This window comes from Lontra canadensis, unplaced genomic scaffold (assembly GCF_010015895.1).
Source record: "Lontra canadensis isolate GAN:19392208 unplaced genomic scaffold, GSC_riverotter_1.0 scaffold196, whole genome shotgun sequence".
NCBI lineage: Eukaryota > Metazoa > Chordata > Mammalia > Carnivora > Mustelidae > Lontra > Lontra canadensis.
Window position 1 is genome coordinate 551,873 of NW_022631190.1, and position 17,039 is coordinate 568,911.

The 17,039-nt window shown below is 36.3% G+C and overlaps 1 protein-coding gene across 2 annotated transcripts in view; it reads right to left on the reverse strand.

Annotated features, from left to right (window-relative positions):
* Positions 1 to 2,693: 2,693 nt before the first annotated feature.
* The window catches only part of SLC2A2 (solute carrier family 2 member 2), a 29,569-nt gene continuing 15,223 nt past the window's right edge, over positions 2,694 to 17,039 (reverse strand). For both annotated transcript variants that reach the window (XM_032847916.1, XM_032847917.1), the window contains exons 4-11: positions 16,606 to 16,730; positions 13,892 to 14,007; positions 12,847 to 13,009; positions 12,164 to 12,351; positions 9,342 to 9,446; positions 6,032 to 6,133; positions 4,948 to 5,151; positions 2,694 to 4,861 (exon numbers count right to left, since the gene is read on the reverse strand). In XM_032847916.1, the coding sequence (XP_032703807.1) occupies positions 4,661 to 4,861; positions 4,948 to 5,151; positions 6,032 to 6,133; positions 9,342 to 9,446; positions 12,164 to 12,351; positions 12,847 to 13,009; positions 13,892 to 14,007; positions 16,606 to 16,730 (1,204 nt within the window). In that variant the 3' untranslated portion in view covers positions 2,694 to 4,660. The remainder of the gene's footprint in view (positions 4,862 to 4,947; positions 5,152 to 6,031; positions 6,134 to 9,341; positions 9,447 to 12,163; positions 12,352 to 12,846; positions 13,010 to 13,891; positions 14,008 to 16,605; positions 16,731 to 17,039) is intronic.

The window sequence follows — 17,039 nt, forward strand, 5'->3', positions numbered from 1 at the left end:
TGGGACCATGACCCAAGCCGAAGGCAGAAGCTTTAACCCACTGAGCCACCCAGGTGCTCCCGAAGATAGACTTTTAACTGACTGAGACACCCAGGTGGCCAAAAATAAAATTTTTTAATACATCTGTAATGATACAGTGTAATAATAGAATTTATGCTGAACACTCTTTAACAGTAAAAAAAATCCATCCATTAATATTTTAATTGATTGAAAAATAAATAACTCATGCTTCTTATTGAGATGAAATTTAAAATAATGACTTTAAAAATTAATAATTCTATCAAAATCTGCAATACAGATTTTTTCATTTGTGTACTACTAATAACATAAATGCGAACTCAGTCCAGAAAACAGTGTTAAACATTTTGACCTTTTTGAATGAGACATTTTTAAACAAAAATATTCAAATTATAGATAATTTTGTTGCAGAAACTCAGAATCATCAAAGAATTGTTTTAAAGCATTTAAATTTGTTTTTTGGGATAAAATTCTTTGGGGGAAATGAAAAGGAAATAGGAGAATAAAGAATGCAGTAAAATTTCCAACTGCTAATATATATGTATATTTCTCTATTTATATGTATTTTAATGGTTGCATTAACAAATTACTATTGTATTTAAATTACATTGGGTAAATAGAGCACAACAATTTTTAAATATCATTATATGCTATCGTTTTAAAAATCACACCCTTTGCAGCTAAACAAAAATTGTAGAGGTCAACTTAAAAACCACTACAGTTTTTTTCTATTTTCTCTTTCATACTGTAACTATTTGTTTTAAACTTTTATCCCTTTTATGAGAATGCAAGGGATTGAGCATATAGATAATGTTTTCTAAGTTTCGTGTCTTTCACAAAATTTTAACAAAGTATCTTATTCACAGTGGGAGCTCAACTAAACATTTACTGAAGGAATTATTTTTATTTTATCAAAGTGAGTCAGTTGTTCTTTACCTAGACTTCAGGTTAGTTTTTCCTACTCTTGACAATCAAAACAACTGCCTAATGGAAATAAAATTTGAATTTAAAAAGTAACTCATGTGTTATATTTAAAATGAGAATAGGAGCAATACCATAAGAAAGAAACAAGGATATGTTATAGTAAGCCAATATTAATTTTCTTAAATGTGTTATTTTTTATATAAAATAAAGCAACACTTAAGCATTCAGAAATATATTTATTGACATAAAACTATAGTGTATATATATCCCTAACTAAAACCAGTCTTTTCTTAATGATTCTTTCTAATGTACACCAAATTAGAAAGCAGTAAAAAACACCAGCAGATGGCTTAGAGTGGCTGGTAACAAATCTTTTCTTCTCAGGTCACTGATAGAATTGTAATGAAAAATTATATATTCTTTTATACTTTATTCAGCATCTCTGCTTAGGACACTATAAGCACAAGATATTGCCTAACATTGCCTTATTTGCGTCATATGCTATAATCCAGCAAGAAGGAGCTTATGCACGCACACTGGTTTACATGTATATAATACTTCTGCAGTTTTTGAGGATTATCAAGAAGGTTTGGTCTTTGTGATTATAATCTTATTGAATTGCATTTAAATATACAGCATTTTACCCTGTACTTAGTATTATTCAAGAAATAGAGAAAACCTTTTAAAAAATAACTTAGGTAAAAACAAACTTTAAAAATAAAATAAAAACTCATAATCAACTTGGATATATCAAGTTTGGGTTTAAGAATTAGATAGCCTAAAATCTCCCTTATTTTTTACCATTCCTTTGTCATTGTGAAATTGTTGCTTGAAATAAGAAAATGTTATCTTGAATTTACAGAATTTCTTGTACTCAAAAGAAATTTGGAAAAAAAATAAAAAAAATTTAAAAAGAAAAGAAAAATTTGGAACTGTCAATATATATGACAAACTTCTATTTTAGCAGTATCTTTGTGAATACTAATTCTAGGTAACATTTACTAAGCACCTCCTTTTATACCAGGAACTCTTCTTAGCACTTTATATTTAATCCCTACAACTCTCTGAGGTAGATAATATTATTGTGCCCGTTTTACAAGGTCCTCAAATCAAGTTTCATGGATGGCAAAAAGCACACATGGGGACATTCATCTCCTGGTCTTCCTGAACTGCTTATTAGACTGTGAGCTCCTTGCGGGAGAAGGGGGCAGAGTCTTCGCGTGTCTCAGTGCCGTCACATTGCTGATTGCATAGAGGAGAAAGATCTTCTCTTCACTGAGAAGATCCTTTCACTGGTATCACGACTGGGCAATAGCTAGGTGTAGCAGGCGAGTGACCAGACCAAGAATTGTAATCATGCATTGAATAAGCTAAGAAAGATCACATTGGTAGGACATTAAAGTATGACAAGACTTCCACAAAAATAATAGAGTACTATGCAAATTAATTATTCAAACTCACATCTGATTTCCCTACGATTGTATCTAATTAATCAGTGCCAATTTTTTTATTATGATTCATCCAATTGAAGACCCGGGAGTTTCTATATGTCAAGATAGTTCCTTTGTCTTATAAAGCTTTAACAGTTTCTTCACCTTAAGGTTTCTTTTCAACTCATTTGTATCTCTGCAAGGAAAAAAATATGGAATGGAAACAATGTAAATGGTTTCAATTTCTCTGAGGCATTAAACTCCAGGCTATGAATTTCTGGTGTTTATAGTTAGTTGAAATAAGTAATTAGAACTTGAAAATGGTCTTTTGGGTTCTTTATTTAAACTTTTACTACTTTATTTTCTTAGTAAATGAGATTGGAAATAGCAATTTGATTAAATCACATTCATCACCTATAAAAATGTTAAACTTCTTTATCATTTAACTTTGGGCTTCTCGAAGACCACAGGCATCCTGAAGAAGAGGACAAGAGCTACACAGGAGCCATTCTCCTGCTCTTGTCCATTCAGAGTCTCCACAATTTTTCTAGAGTTCACAAGCTGGCACAAAAGTCTTTTGAACTATTTAAACTCACTTTAACGGTGTCCTGAGTCCTAAGTAAAAATAATTTATTCCAAATTGGTCCAAAGGGAATAAAAAGCAAAGTGAAAAGAAATCATTTTATGTTGTCTGGACTGCCAAATTATAGAAAGGTAAAACACTCTGGGGGGGAAAAAACAAGTGTTCAGCATTTTTTCCCCCTTCTACACATAGAAAGTACTTTTTAAAAAGTACCTTCCTTTTATCCACATTAAAGCAAACACAAAAAGGATTGACTCTGCTCCACTTTGTGGGGAAAACAGCCTGGAGATACTTTAGCTCCCTGCTAAGCCTTTGGTATCCATCAGAACTGTATTTCCATAGTTGTAAATTGACTATAAGTGAAAGTCTGTTAAATCAGCTGTGGATTTCCAATTTGCCTAATAGGTAAAAAAGCACTTAGAACAGTGCCCGGCACATAAGACACAGGAAGTGTTAGCAATAGCAATAGAACAGCTTAGATAGCATCCATATACTGCCATGACAAAGAAGGAACATCAAAGGGAATGACTATCTAACCAGAAAAATTAATAGGGATTTTGATCAAGTCTGAAATTGAGCATTCATGAAGTTTTCAGGAACCCATCTTTGGGATTTCTGACATCCTACTCTTTCAACTTGTCTTGAAACACAAAATAGATAATGTGTTTTAACAAACAGAGCAATCCTTTATTTCAGATTTCCCTCAGACTGTTCTTATTGAGGGTTTGAGGAGATATAAAAATGCCCAGCTTAATCACTGATTGAATGTACTTTATAAAATATACAGCTGAGGAAACCAGGCTGTGCTCAGTTTAAAAGCAAACTAAAATAGAGCTCAGAGGACTGAGCTAGCAAGGAATTAGCATATGTTTATAATAGATATTAATATTAACAAGCTATATGACTAGATAGATATTATAATAGATATTATAGAATAGATATTATAATAGATATTAATATTAACAAGCTATATGACTGGTAAAAATCTTTTCAGTATTTAATCTTATAAGAATTATTTGGTCATCAAGCAAAGGAACTAACTTTTTTTTTTTCTGAGTCCCAGAAGATTTGGTAAGCCTACCAAAAACAAAAGTTTTTCGTTATGAACATATCTTAATATACTCAATAAACCATTCCACATGAAAAGACAGAAAAAAATAAAATTTTAAACAAAATAAAAATTCTAATAAAGAAAAGGCTAAGTGGGAGAAAATAGAAAATTTATCAACTTTAACATGGACCTTATTACCACTAGCCAAAGCTCCTTTAGTATGAGGTCTGTGGGTAAGAAAATGCAAACATAATCATATTCAAATATGTAAATGAGCTGCAGCTTCAGGTTTCCAGTCACGTGCTTAATGAAGCAATAACATGATACATTGGAACTGCTTCCATTTCAGGAGAACCTCATTATAAAGAATAGAGCTCAAACATTATAATGTACTTGCTCTTTTTTGTAGTAAAATAAGCTAGACTTTTTGGTTCATTTAATTATAGAATCTTACTATCAAAAATAGATGCTCTAACTTAAAAAAAATACTTTCTTTGGTAATTTTTTATAACATTTCTGAGAAGAGCCCGTAAAAGCTCTCTAAAAAAATAAAACAATTCTTTAAGACATGGATATAAAATTCTCAAAGAATCATCAATTAAAAACACACAACTTTCTTCCTGTTTCTGTTCTTGTCAAAAAAGCAGGTTATCTTTACACAGTCTCTGTAGCTCCAAGGAATTCCATTTCCACAGCAGCTTTTGGCACTTTAGCTGAGCTACTCTTCTTTCGGAATTCTGCTGCAATTTCCTCAAAGGACTTTCCTTTGGTTTCTGGGACTTTGAAAAATGTAAACAGAGTAAAGGCCAGGACCACTCCAGCAAAGAGGAAAAACACATAAGGTCCACAGAATTTCTGCATAGAGAACAAACAGAGTTCCAATTAGCAGCTGTTCTACTCCATCTCTACTCAGCAAATATGCACAATAATAGACTGCTTACCGCAATGTATTGGAAACACAGAGCTACAATGAAATTGCATGTCCAGTTGCTAAATGCAGCTATTGCTAAAGCAGCAGGCCGTGGTCCTTGACTGAAGAACTCTGCCACCATGAACCAAGGGATGGGGCCAGGCCCAATCTCGAAGAAACTGACGAAGAGGAAAATGGCTACCATGCTCACATAACTCATCCAAGCCAGCTTATCCTGAGGAAAAAACAAAACGAAAATAGAAGTGGAGTTGGAATTATTGGCTGCTGCTTCTTTTAGCTAAGTGGGCTCAGTGAGTTCAGAAGTGACATAGCTCTGTTCTTGATATGTTTATGTGCAAATAACTACAAATTATTCTTGTTTGAGACAAGTTTATTCATGTCTGAGTTATGCTTTTAAATGTTTTGAACTCTGTTAGAGGAAATCCTCTGGATTAGGATTTTATAAGATTCTCAGTCTTTTCCTGTGATAGAAGCAAGGCAAGAATCTAATGACCTTTGCTCCTATTCTTACCAAGATCGCTAGACAGGATGCATTACCCTCCATGAAGTAGTGGACGAAGATGCTGGGTTGGCAAAGGCCTGGTGTACTTGCCCTAGGTCACATAGGTAGCCAAATGACAGAGCCAGTGTTAGAACCTGAGCAGGGCTGACCCCAGAGACTATGCTCTGACCATTTTGCAACACTGCCTCCCTTGGCAACAAGTGCAGTTTACTTTGTGAAAATTAAGTCTTTAAACCCCAAAAGCTAGTTCCCCTTTTCTTTGCATTTCTCCCTTGTATTCTGTGCTGTTCCTCTGGGTTTATGTCATAAGTCACACTCATTGTTTTTTAAAGATTTTATTTATTGTCAGAGAGACAGAGAGAGCATGTGCACAGAGGGGGAGCAGACGGCAGAGGGAGAAGCAGGCTCCCCGCTGAGCAAGGAGCTCAAGGGACTCAAACCCAGGACCCGGGATCATGACCTGAGCTGAAGGCAGATGCACAACCAACTGAGCCTCTCAGGTGTCCCTCAAATGTTTTCACTTACAGAGCCTGGAGAACAGTAGGGCTATCATGTGGTAACCAAATACCTCAGTGCAAAAATCTACACTTACCAGTAGTATAAGTCCCACTGACATGAAGATGGCACAGACAAACATCCCACTCATTCCTATTAGAAACAGAGAGCGTCGCCCTGCCTTCTCCACAAGGAATACCTGGGAAAGTTTTAAAAACATACTGACTTAAATAGTTTTTACTGCCAAAGAGGTCATTTTAATTTATACAGCTGGAAGGAGGCAGTTCTATAAGCCCATTTTACAGATGTGGAACTGAGTTGGTGGGTGACTCTTGCCTTAGGTGGCAGAACTGGTCTCAGTGATAATTAAAAGATACCTGCTTCATTTAGTCACAGTCATTTGAACACGCCATTCTGGAGAAAGAACCATAACCTTACTATCACTCTACAATTATTACTTGAGAACAATATTAGAGCCTGTACATCTCAGGTATCTTTCAGTAGATTTCTTATACATTTAAAATGGCTCTACATAAAAAAGGACATTAATTTATCTTTTGATAATTATCCTATTATAAGTACAACGTTTTGTGCACTGCAGAAAACCTACACCTGAAATAGTATAACTGTTGGGTTGTCAGTCATTCTCATCCAACTTTCTAATTGCTAATACAGTCAAATTACAACCACTCACCTGGCAACTTACAGAATTTATCACTTTACCAAATAGATCTGCATTTTTCTGGTGTGTCTAAATGTATTTGGTGCTGGAAGTGAATTATCCATTTGAAAAGGTAAGACTTTAAAGCAAAAGCTTTAAGTGCTTTCTTATCCTAATTTAGGAGATATGTCATTGATGCCTTTGGGTCTGTGGACCTTTGCATTAATGGTTAACATTTATGACTAGCCAAGACCAATATTTGTTAAATAGACTCTTCTTGCTTGATCCTTGGGATACTGCCAGGATTGGTGAATCACACACAGAAATTATCTGTCATAATTTCTCACTTCAATGAGTAAATTGGCTTGGCTCATAAATCTATCAGTAAATCAAGAGCAATCTAATACCCTTGAGCTTTGGCTCTGAGAATATCTGAAACATTTGTTTTCCCCTATAATGAAAGCCCCTTTCATTTCAGAGACAATACATATTCGGTTTCAGATCACTTCAGGATGATGAACAAACAGCCCACACTTACTGTTGAGAAGGTAGTGTGAAAAACACCTCTTGCCCAAGTTCATAACATTTCTCTATATAATTTCTAAGTATGACTTTCAAAGTTGACTTGATGACACCATGTCAAGCTATCAAGAAAATAGAAGCATTTCTTCAGGAATGAGGAATTTTACTGTTTCCTCTGTTTCTGAATAATTTTTACTAATAGGATAATAAATTCTAAACTCACTCCTTGAGGGTGGAGATGTCTGCCTGACCAGAACCCTTGTCTTTGCCCAAGACACATGTATCACACAGATTCTGGATGCCACTGCTTCTTCTCTAGACCCATCTGTGTCCCTGTTCCCTCCATATTTCTTCCTGTTTTGTTTTCCCTCAAGTTTACAGGCCCTCTTCTACTGGCCCATTAGTGTGGAAGAAAATATGGAATGTGGAAACATAATTCAGCATGGAGTTAGGAAAGTCTTTCTTTTCCCAAATACTCATTCAGAATAAAAACTGATTATGTCCCTTCCAAGTTGGTGAAATCTTATCATTGCATATTCCTATTTGTGTGTCTTTATTGGAAAGGCTACACAGAATTCAATAACATTGGTAATTTAGGGGAGAGGAATTGGGTGACTGAAGGACTATCCTTTTTGTACTTTTAGATCCTTAAAACAACTTTTCAAAAATAAATGTAATTAAAAATTTTAAATGTTATCTATAACCCTGGAAGGTTAGACAGATGATTAGAGCTGATTTTTAAAATGTCACTCATCTGTTCAAAAACTTTCATAGAATAAAAGGATAAACTCTAAAAGGGCATATTTAAAATAATCAAGAAACTTTTGAAACAACTTCTCCTACTCCAACTGGGTTAGGGGTAGGGGGGCAGAAATGAAATTCTGTAGTAGGTCCCTTTATAGGCATTTGCTATTTGGTTTACCCAATTTTGACAACTTGTTGTTTTACATACCAAATCCTGTTACATATAAAATATTTTAAGCATAATCTCCATATTAGAAAAATATGTTGAAGTAGGATTTGTAAAGACTATATCTCAGGAGACAAAGGAATGTGAATAGATTACATCCCAGTAGCAGGCCTTCATCGATTTTGAGTGGCCTTTTGGCTTGAACAGGCATTATCTCTAAAGCGTGCCTACAGAACTCCTGGTGTTCCCTTGTTATCTGTTCTCCCTCCTCTTTCCAAGGTCCAGCACTGTAGTCTGGACAAATCTGCTTTTTGATCTAGGTAGCTAGGCTGTAATTTATTGACCACCCTAAGGTAAGAGTTAAAAGTCCATCTGCAGAGAATGAAAAACAAGTGACTAAAGTGTATTGAATATAACATGGTGACCAACATTGGAAAGCACAAGCTTTTTGGATATCCTGCATTCTAAGATAAAAATAAGCCCAATATCCTCATTTTTAGAGTGAATTACATGAGTTGGGAAGTTTTAGGGGTTTTTTGTTGTTTGTTTCTATTCTTAGATTGTTAATCTATTCTTAGATTGTTTATGTTAAATATTATTGTCAAGATACTGAATCATTCACTGTATATGGTATTTGGCCTTGAGAAGACTATATGACCTTTCTTCTTGTCAGAAAAAAAATAACATTTCAAAAGTAATAACATTTCAAGTTATACCACTTCCACTCCATCTGTTATAATATCACACACAGTTTTATGCATCACCAGAAGTTATGGCCTTGTGAGCTATCTGGAAGCTCTCTCCATTAACCTAATATCGTAAGAATTTGCTGAGTCTGTTTAACCGTGTTACAGGCATAGATATGTTACAGAGGGCCTTATTTTTTTAAAGTGTTTTTACCAAGACATCAGGATAAAAAAGAATTTCAACCATGGAAAGAGAGGAACCTAGGTAGAAGACCCAATATCGATAGAAATGACACATCACCTGATCCCAACAGATGTAAGTAGAGAGCAAAGGAAAAGGAATCCAGCTATTTACACAAGGAAGAAGTCCTCTGTGCCCCAAGTCAGTTATTAATTCACAAATGAGTGACTAAATGGCATCCCAGCAAATGGGGACAAGCAGTGATCCATCTGTTCAGCTATGCTTAGTAGTTTATTTGCATATAGGACTCTTCCCATGACCCACTTAGTTCTATACTACCCAATACACAAGAGCAATAAATCGCTGGTTGCTTTTAGATCACAAGGTACCTCCCTCCGCCATTTCTGAACTGAGGAAAAAGTGCATTTATCTGGGGTATAAACTCACAGAGAGAGCAGTGAAAACCATGTTGATGGCACCAACTCCAATGGTTGCATAAACAGGTTGGCTGATTCCAGCTGTCTGAAAAATGCTGGTTGAGTAGTAAAAGATCTGTAAAGTAATAATAATTTAGCTTTAATCAAGAATCCTAGCACTGATAGCTTGAAAGCAAGAAAATTTCAAGTTGTTTATTTTTAGTAGTTTCTATGGAACCATAGTCCCTAGAACACCCTAAACATTTTATCTGTCCTTTTCTTCCAGGCAGTGAGAAACCAATATCAACCTTTAGTGTTCGAAACTTCTGATTCCTTGAAGTTCTCCTTAAATTTAGCTGAAAACTCTGAATTTGCATTATCTTGATATATATTTTTTAATTTTTAAACTCTTGTTAAGGTGTAAAATACATACAAAAAAGTACACACAACATAAGTATACAGATTAATTTTCACAAACTGAACACACCTGTGCAAATAGCACACAGATCAAGAAATAAATCATTCCCAGTGTTCCAGAACCCCCCAGAATATCTCCCTATTTTTCCAAGGAAGCTCTTCGACTTCTAACATCATGACAAATTTTGCCTAGTTTTGTACTTGCTATAAATGGAAACACAGTGTGAATTATTTGCTATCTAGTTTCAACATTACCTTTGTGAGAATTATCCATATAGTTGTGTGTATTTGTACACTGTACATTATCATTGCTTAATATTTTTTTATTAATATACCACTATTTATTATCCAGTCTACTACTGATGGGTATTTAGGTAGTTGTCATTTGGATGAATATGAAGGGTGCTGTTATGAACACTCTAGTACAATCCTTGTGGTGAAATATGTACACATTTGCATCTAGGAATAGAATTACTAGACCATAGTGTATTTATATGCTCAGCTTTGAAAGATACTGATGAATGGTTTTCCAGAAAAGTTGTGTCAATTGACACTCTTACCAATGTGTATAGGAATTCTGGTTGTTACTGCTTTTAATCCAAAATTTTTCACTAATCTCAGCGGACATGGAGAAATCCTCAAATCTCTCTAGTAGCCTTTATTATTAATTGTGTTTTTACATTTATAATGTTTTTTTAAATATTTTATTTATTTGACAGACAGATCACAAGTAGGCAGAGAGAGAGGAGGAAGCAGGCTCCCCGCTGACCAGAGAGCCCAATGTGGGCCTTGATCCGAGAACCCTGGGATCATGACCTGAGCTGAAGGCAGAGTCTTAACCCACTGAGCCACCCAGGCACCCTATAACGGTCTTTTTAAGGCCATTCTGTCATTCTCTCTCATTCCTTCCCCATTTAACATGTCCTGTGCTGGCACCTCTTCTTGCAGATAGGGCTAATAGAGAAGGACTATACAGATTGTGCTCAGTGAAGAGTAGCTTATAGCACACTGCACACTATCCCGCACTTTGAGGCTGCCCAACAGCCTCAGTTCAACATTTCCTGGATGCCTCTAAGTCAGGAACTGCGATAGGAGCTAAAGCAGGGAGGTTCAGAATGACTATTGTTCTTTTGGATACACAGGCAGAGCTGGGAAAAGGATACAAATTTGGTCTCCAAACCCTGAAGTTACATAGAGTGTTAGATTAAGAGGGATATCAAGGACCCATTAAAGGAGGATAGAGATGACAGGAGAGAGTATTCAGCTTGTAGAGTGAGGTTCAGGTCTCCTTTTGTTTCAACAGGTAAGAATTACTTTCTTTACCTCTCCCAAGGCTCTGCCCATCCACAAGTCACCCCCTTGTGGATCTGTGATTAGCTCATAATAGAGGAAGGCAAAACCATATTTTTAACAGCAGTAAAAGAGGGTAAGTGATTTTTTAAATCTAGTATTTTTTTAGCAAATGTTTACTTTTTTTCTTCTAATAGCTAATTGCCAGTAGAACAGTTTTAGTCTGTGTAATGCAATGATTTCAGTTCAAAACCTAAAAGCTAGTGAAAACATACATTCAGTATGGTTTTCAATCATGTGTTATCTATTGCCCTTACTCCAGTGTCATGCCAGTTCACACTATTATTTCTTTTGTATGCTGGCTCTTCAAATAGAGTGAAAGTTTCTTGCATGGCAGGAAACTTCTTTGCACCTAACTATTTGGTGTTATTTATTTATTTATTTATTTATTTATTTTCAAGTAGGCTTCACATCCAGTGCAGGGCTCAACACAGAACTCAATCCAGAACCCACAGTCCCAAGATCAAGATCATGAGTCTGATGCTCAACCAACTGAGCCATCTAGGCGCCCTGGTATACTTCACTTACATAGGTAAAACAGGGTAGGTGCCTGGGTGGCTCAGTAGGTTAAGTGTCTGCCTTCAGCTCAGGTCATGATCCCAGGGTCCTGGGATCGAGCCCCACGTCGGGCTCCCTGCTCAGTGGGAAGCCTGCTTGTCCCTCTCCCTCTGCACCCCCATGCTCTCTCTCTCTCAAATAAATAAAATCTTAAAAAAATAATAATGATACTTAGATGAAGGGAACTATGGACTAAATCCTAAATTTGCTACTCAACTCTAGAAGTCCCCTGTAATTTAGGGTGTTTTGGGGGGGCATAATTATTCTCATTTTCCCTCTTTTGAATTAATTATGATTTTTGCTTATTACCTTCCATCTTAATAGACCCACAGTACCATTGATTATTGACATTTTTAAAAATTCTAATCCACTTTTAGAAAGCAGATGCGGCAAAACAAAGAAAATTCATGCTCGATATGTTTTTTGTAGTAAAACATGATGTCAACACTTTTAAATGCCTTTTAGCTATTTAATTTATGCCCCTTTCTTCCCCTATTTTAGGGAGTTAGAAAGTATTCTTAAACTTACCCCATTGATTCCAGAAAATTGCTGAGCCACGTGCAGCATCAGTGCTACTAGAATAGGCTGTCGGTAGCTGGGATTGGTGAAGAGCTGGATTATGGAGACTTTCTGTTCACTGGATGCTGCTGCTTTTTCTTTTCTCATCTCAGTGATGTCTTCGGTGACATCAGCACCTCCTCTGAGTCTTTTCAAGCCTGCCCACAAATTGATCAGGTCGACACAACTCAGGTCAAAACAAAAGTAAATTTATTTTTATTATGGTAATGAAAGAGCTGTAGCTCAGCATAGCCCTTTCTATTGCTTTACAGCAGGAGTGTTGGCAGTTCTTTTGTAAAATTAGATCCTGTTTTTAAATTTTGAGAAAAACATTTGACTTCTATCTAGTGACAAAGAAAACTCTGATCTTTGTTATCATAGAAGAATGATGCGTGTAAAAGTCTTTTAGAAGCCTCTGGTTGAGTCCAATACCCTGCATGTGGGTTTCCCATTTGGGGTCAAGTGTTTGTGGGTTTGAAATGGCATGTGTGAGTCATATTGAAGTGATCTTGCACATTCCTTTTACATGTAATCATTGACTTCATTTAGAAAGTGCCCGTACCAACTTGACCAGTAAACATTCATGCACACTGTTTTTCATTAGCTGATAGTTCCAAAACAATAGGAAGAAAAAAGAACATCCACAGACTTACTTTTCTTTGCTTTGACTTCTTCATCCAACTTGATGTAAAGGTACCTGGGACTTTCTGGACAGAAGAAGAGCAGCAGAGACTGGATGATGGCTCGCACAGCAGACAAACCAAGAAGGATATGCCATCGCTCATGATTGCCCAGGATAAAGTTGAGGCCAACAATCTGAAAAGGCAGGGAGGAAGCATGGCAACTGCACAACACTTTAGGTCTGCCTTCTGTACCCGTTTGTTGAAAGTTATTTAATAGTGAAACCATTTGTTGAAAGTTATTTAATAGTAATCCCTGACAACTTTGACTCAAATATGCCCAAAGTAGAAACTATTACTAGTGTGTCTTACTTCAGTAAATTCAGGACTATGTGTTTTACAAAGAGTTCACCGAGGTTTATTTTCATTAACTTATATGGGTCATTTAGGATAGGAAACAACCAAACTTTTAAGAACACATTTGAAACCTAAAGCAACAATCATGTTGTAACTTTAGACCCTAAAAATTTCTTCTTCGATTACCCAGAAAAATAAAATGGGATTACATAAGATAGAATAATTATTTTAGTGAGAACCAGATTTATCATCCTTATTGCAGTGGCTTACCCTCTGGATAATCCTAGGTTAGGGGTTCTGAGGACTCTGAGTCCTTGGGATAGAAGAGAAGGATAGAGCCAGCTGAACAAAAAACTGCTATAGTAATCATATACATATTAATTCTCTAGGCAAGGTGCCCAGAACAAAGGAAATCCAAGCAGTCAAAAATGTGAAGTTTCCTATTCTTTGAAATCTGAACATAATAATTTAATTCTAGACTAGCTCCTGGAGTTCAAGACCTGGCATGTTGGGTCATCTCTATTGCCAAACCCACCACAGATCCAAGGGGAGAAGTGAGGAGTGGAGCAGTAATAATTTAGCTTTGAGCTAAAAAGCCTAAGTCTCTATAGCATCCCTATTCCCAATGGTGGAAGTAGTTTTTTCCACTGTGTCGATCTATCAGTGAGGGAGAAGCTGGATAAAATAGAGGATGGGTGAAGTAGGGAATAGGAGTTTTTACCTGACTAATAAGAATGCCCGTGACAATGGCCAGCTGGTGAAGTGTGCCAAGAGCACCCCTGAGTGTGGTTGGAGCAATTTCACCAATGTACATTGGAACCAAGCCTGAAATTAGTCCTGCATAAAACATGAACATAAATGTGAAAGTGCAGCCAGGACTACTTCAATAACAATAATTTGGTTCAAGTATAGCCAGTATCCTGACTAAAAGGACCTTTCAGAGTCTGTTGGAAGGAAGACCCCTTGTCCCCAGTCATAGACACAGTTTATGTAAAGAATATTTGTTGATAAGACTTGATTGAAGTTGTAGCTAGATATAGGAATAGAAAGAAATGGTTAGTCATGGATTTGGCATTTATTCATAGCATTGCCTTATTTAGTTAAAACCATGTTAAAATCGACTCTCTACATCGTAATGCCTCAGATTGTCTTCAGAAAAGAGACTAAAGAATGCTTTAATAATATTCTTGGTCTAAACTCATGGTATTAGAGGAAATTAGAACATATCTAAGCCCGTCTCTTTACTTGATAGAGATGAGAAACAGTTTATCCAAGATCATAGTACAATAGAGCTTTAGCATGAGAACTACGAGCCCTGAGTCTCCACAGTGTGGAAGTGCCTCAAGATCACTGTTAAAGTGGTGAGGGAGGTGTGGACAGGTGAAGAGGTTAAGGAATTCAGGGCTCTTCCTTCAATTACTCCAACCAGAGCAACCCAGCTTCTTTATTCTCTCCTAACAATGGGCTTCAGAAAAGACTTTGGTGCTTAAAGGAATACCAAAAAATTGAAAAGCCCTAGGCAATTTTGCCTTCTATAGCTTTCTTAAGCACAGATGTAATCAGTCATGTTGGAAATAGTGGAGTATCCAGCCATTTGCTGAGTGCATGAAAAGGTCAGACACTGTCAACAAGCAAGGTTGAATGCAATGTTTAGCATTTTCTTAAGAATTTAAAAATAAGACTTATCAGAGACTTCCTCTTAGACAGTTTGTCTATAAAATGGAAATGCATATATGGTTTTTGTGTAAAAGATGAATGTGGAACTGTTTCAGTATGTTTTTAATGCTTTAAAATGTTCTTAATAGCTCACATGAACAGTTGCATGATTGATATAGCATCTGAATTTTGGCTGACATTTATATGTGCCTCTAATGTGTGGTCTGTTGATCTTAAATAAGAAAAAATACATTTATTTGTCCCTTTTTCAGGCTGTACTCTCTGTGTAGTACCTCCTATTGTATCTCAAGAACATAATGTAGATAAGATCACAGGTCTGAGTTTACACAAATTTAAAGTCAAAATGTATTTCCTATAATTTTTAGCAATTTTAATGCTCAGAACAGAACCAGGCATAATTTTAAAAGATTGTTGGGGAGTATGAATTACTTGGCTATGCTAGTGATAGGTTGCTCCACAATGTTTATAACATTTCTTTTCAATTTTCTAAAAAATATTTGTGATTTTTTTTCATACTGTATTTTTTAAAATGGAGAGAGAAGAAAGAAGAATCATGATTTGGACCTCCTTGATAGTGTTATTCTTTGCATTTTACAAAAGATCCAGTTAATATATATCTAAACCCAGGCAGAGACAGTGTCAGAATTAATTCATTCTGAGTCTAAATCTCACCACGTGTTGGTTGCCTCTTCACCTTAATAAAGCTATCCTCACTCTCAGCTATTTGTATTAACATTGAAAATAATGAGACTTTTAATTAAGTTATTAACTTGTGGCCCTTTAGAATTTTGTTTAGAATTTTGTTTCAAGGGATCATTGAAGACTCATGAAGCTACGGTCTTTTCTCTTTGCAAGTAAAAACTATAAACATTTTATACATCGTTTGTGCTCTTGTACCCTCCCCCAGCCTCAGTGGATATTAGTGCTTTGAAAAGACAGTTCTGTGATTTGGGACAGTGGGTTAAATCTTGGCTCCAAACCATCAGAATCAGGGCTTCACTGGCACTGAGAATCTAAAGATTTGGCTATTTTAGAGATTAGGTGATCCTTCCTTTGCTCAGACCTCTGCTGATTAAATTTGCTTCTGAAAGTTTGAAACTTCCAAAAATTTGAAAAGCTATTTCTAAGAACTAGTGATTCCAGATACTCAGATGTTAGGTTCACAAGGAAGGGGAGCATCCTTTGTCCATTATGAACTCCTCTACCAGCTGCTCTTGCCTGACTCCCTCTCCCTGAGGTCACCGCCACTGTAATGCTTCACCCAGCCACATCTGGGATCCATCCACTAAGGGAAGGAGATACAGAGACCTAGGTGGCCAAGTAGGCCACAAGAGCCAAGTTGGAGGTTATGGGTGTAGCAGTGTGCCACTGTCTTCAGCACATCCGGAGCAATAGCAACAGCTAGCTTTTCTCCGCAGCTTCCTGGAGGCAGATTCTGTGCTGAACGTTTTCCATACATTCTCGCAAGGGCCCTACATCGTAGATACTATCTCCTTCATTTAACAGAGAAGGAAGCTATGAATTAAATAACTTACCTGTGATTATGCCACTAGAAATTGCCAGGAGCAAGAAGATCGTTTCATAACTCCCACTTACTGGTCGCAAACCTCCCTGAGTCAGGACTTCAATTTTATGCTATTGCCTTTCCCTTTTGTGATGCCATCTCTGGCTCAAAAACTTCCCTGCGTATTACCAATCTGCCTTTAAAATAATTTCCAGATGTGTGTGTGTGCGTGTGTGCATGCGTGCATGACTTACCACAGTAGAGTCCTGATATGCTTCTTCCTGAAATTATAAGAATGTGAGATGGTCCCAGTTTTGAAAACCCCATCAGGAGAGCTCCAACTAATGAGAGAATGTTTGCTACCAACATGGCTTTGATTCTGAAAGTTTAAAAAGCAAGGATTACAAATTCACCATCAAAACTTGATAAAATTATTTGCTCTCAGAGTATGCTAAGATATTTACTTAAGAGCAGTTATTTTAATTTTGCTGAGAAAGTTAGCTGGGGAATTTTAAACCATAATTGCTAGTTTGACTTATCTGTGGACTAAAGCTTTACCAGTAAATAATGTTTATAATGAGAAAATCCGGATTTCATGCATGTGATCTCCACATTTTAACAGAGATGATTCAACTGTACTGATGACTGTTTTGATTTGAGATAACCCTTCTGAAACTTTTTCAAACAG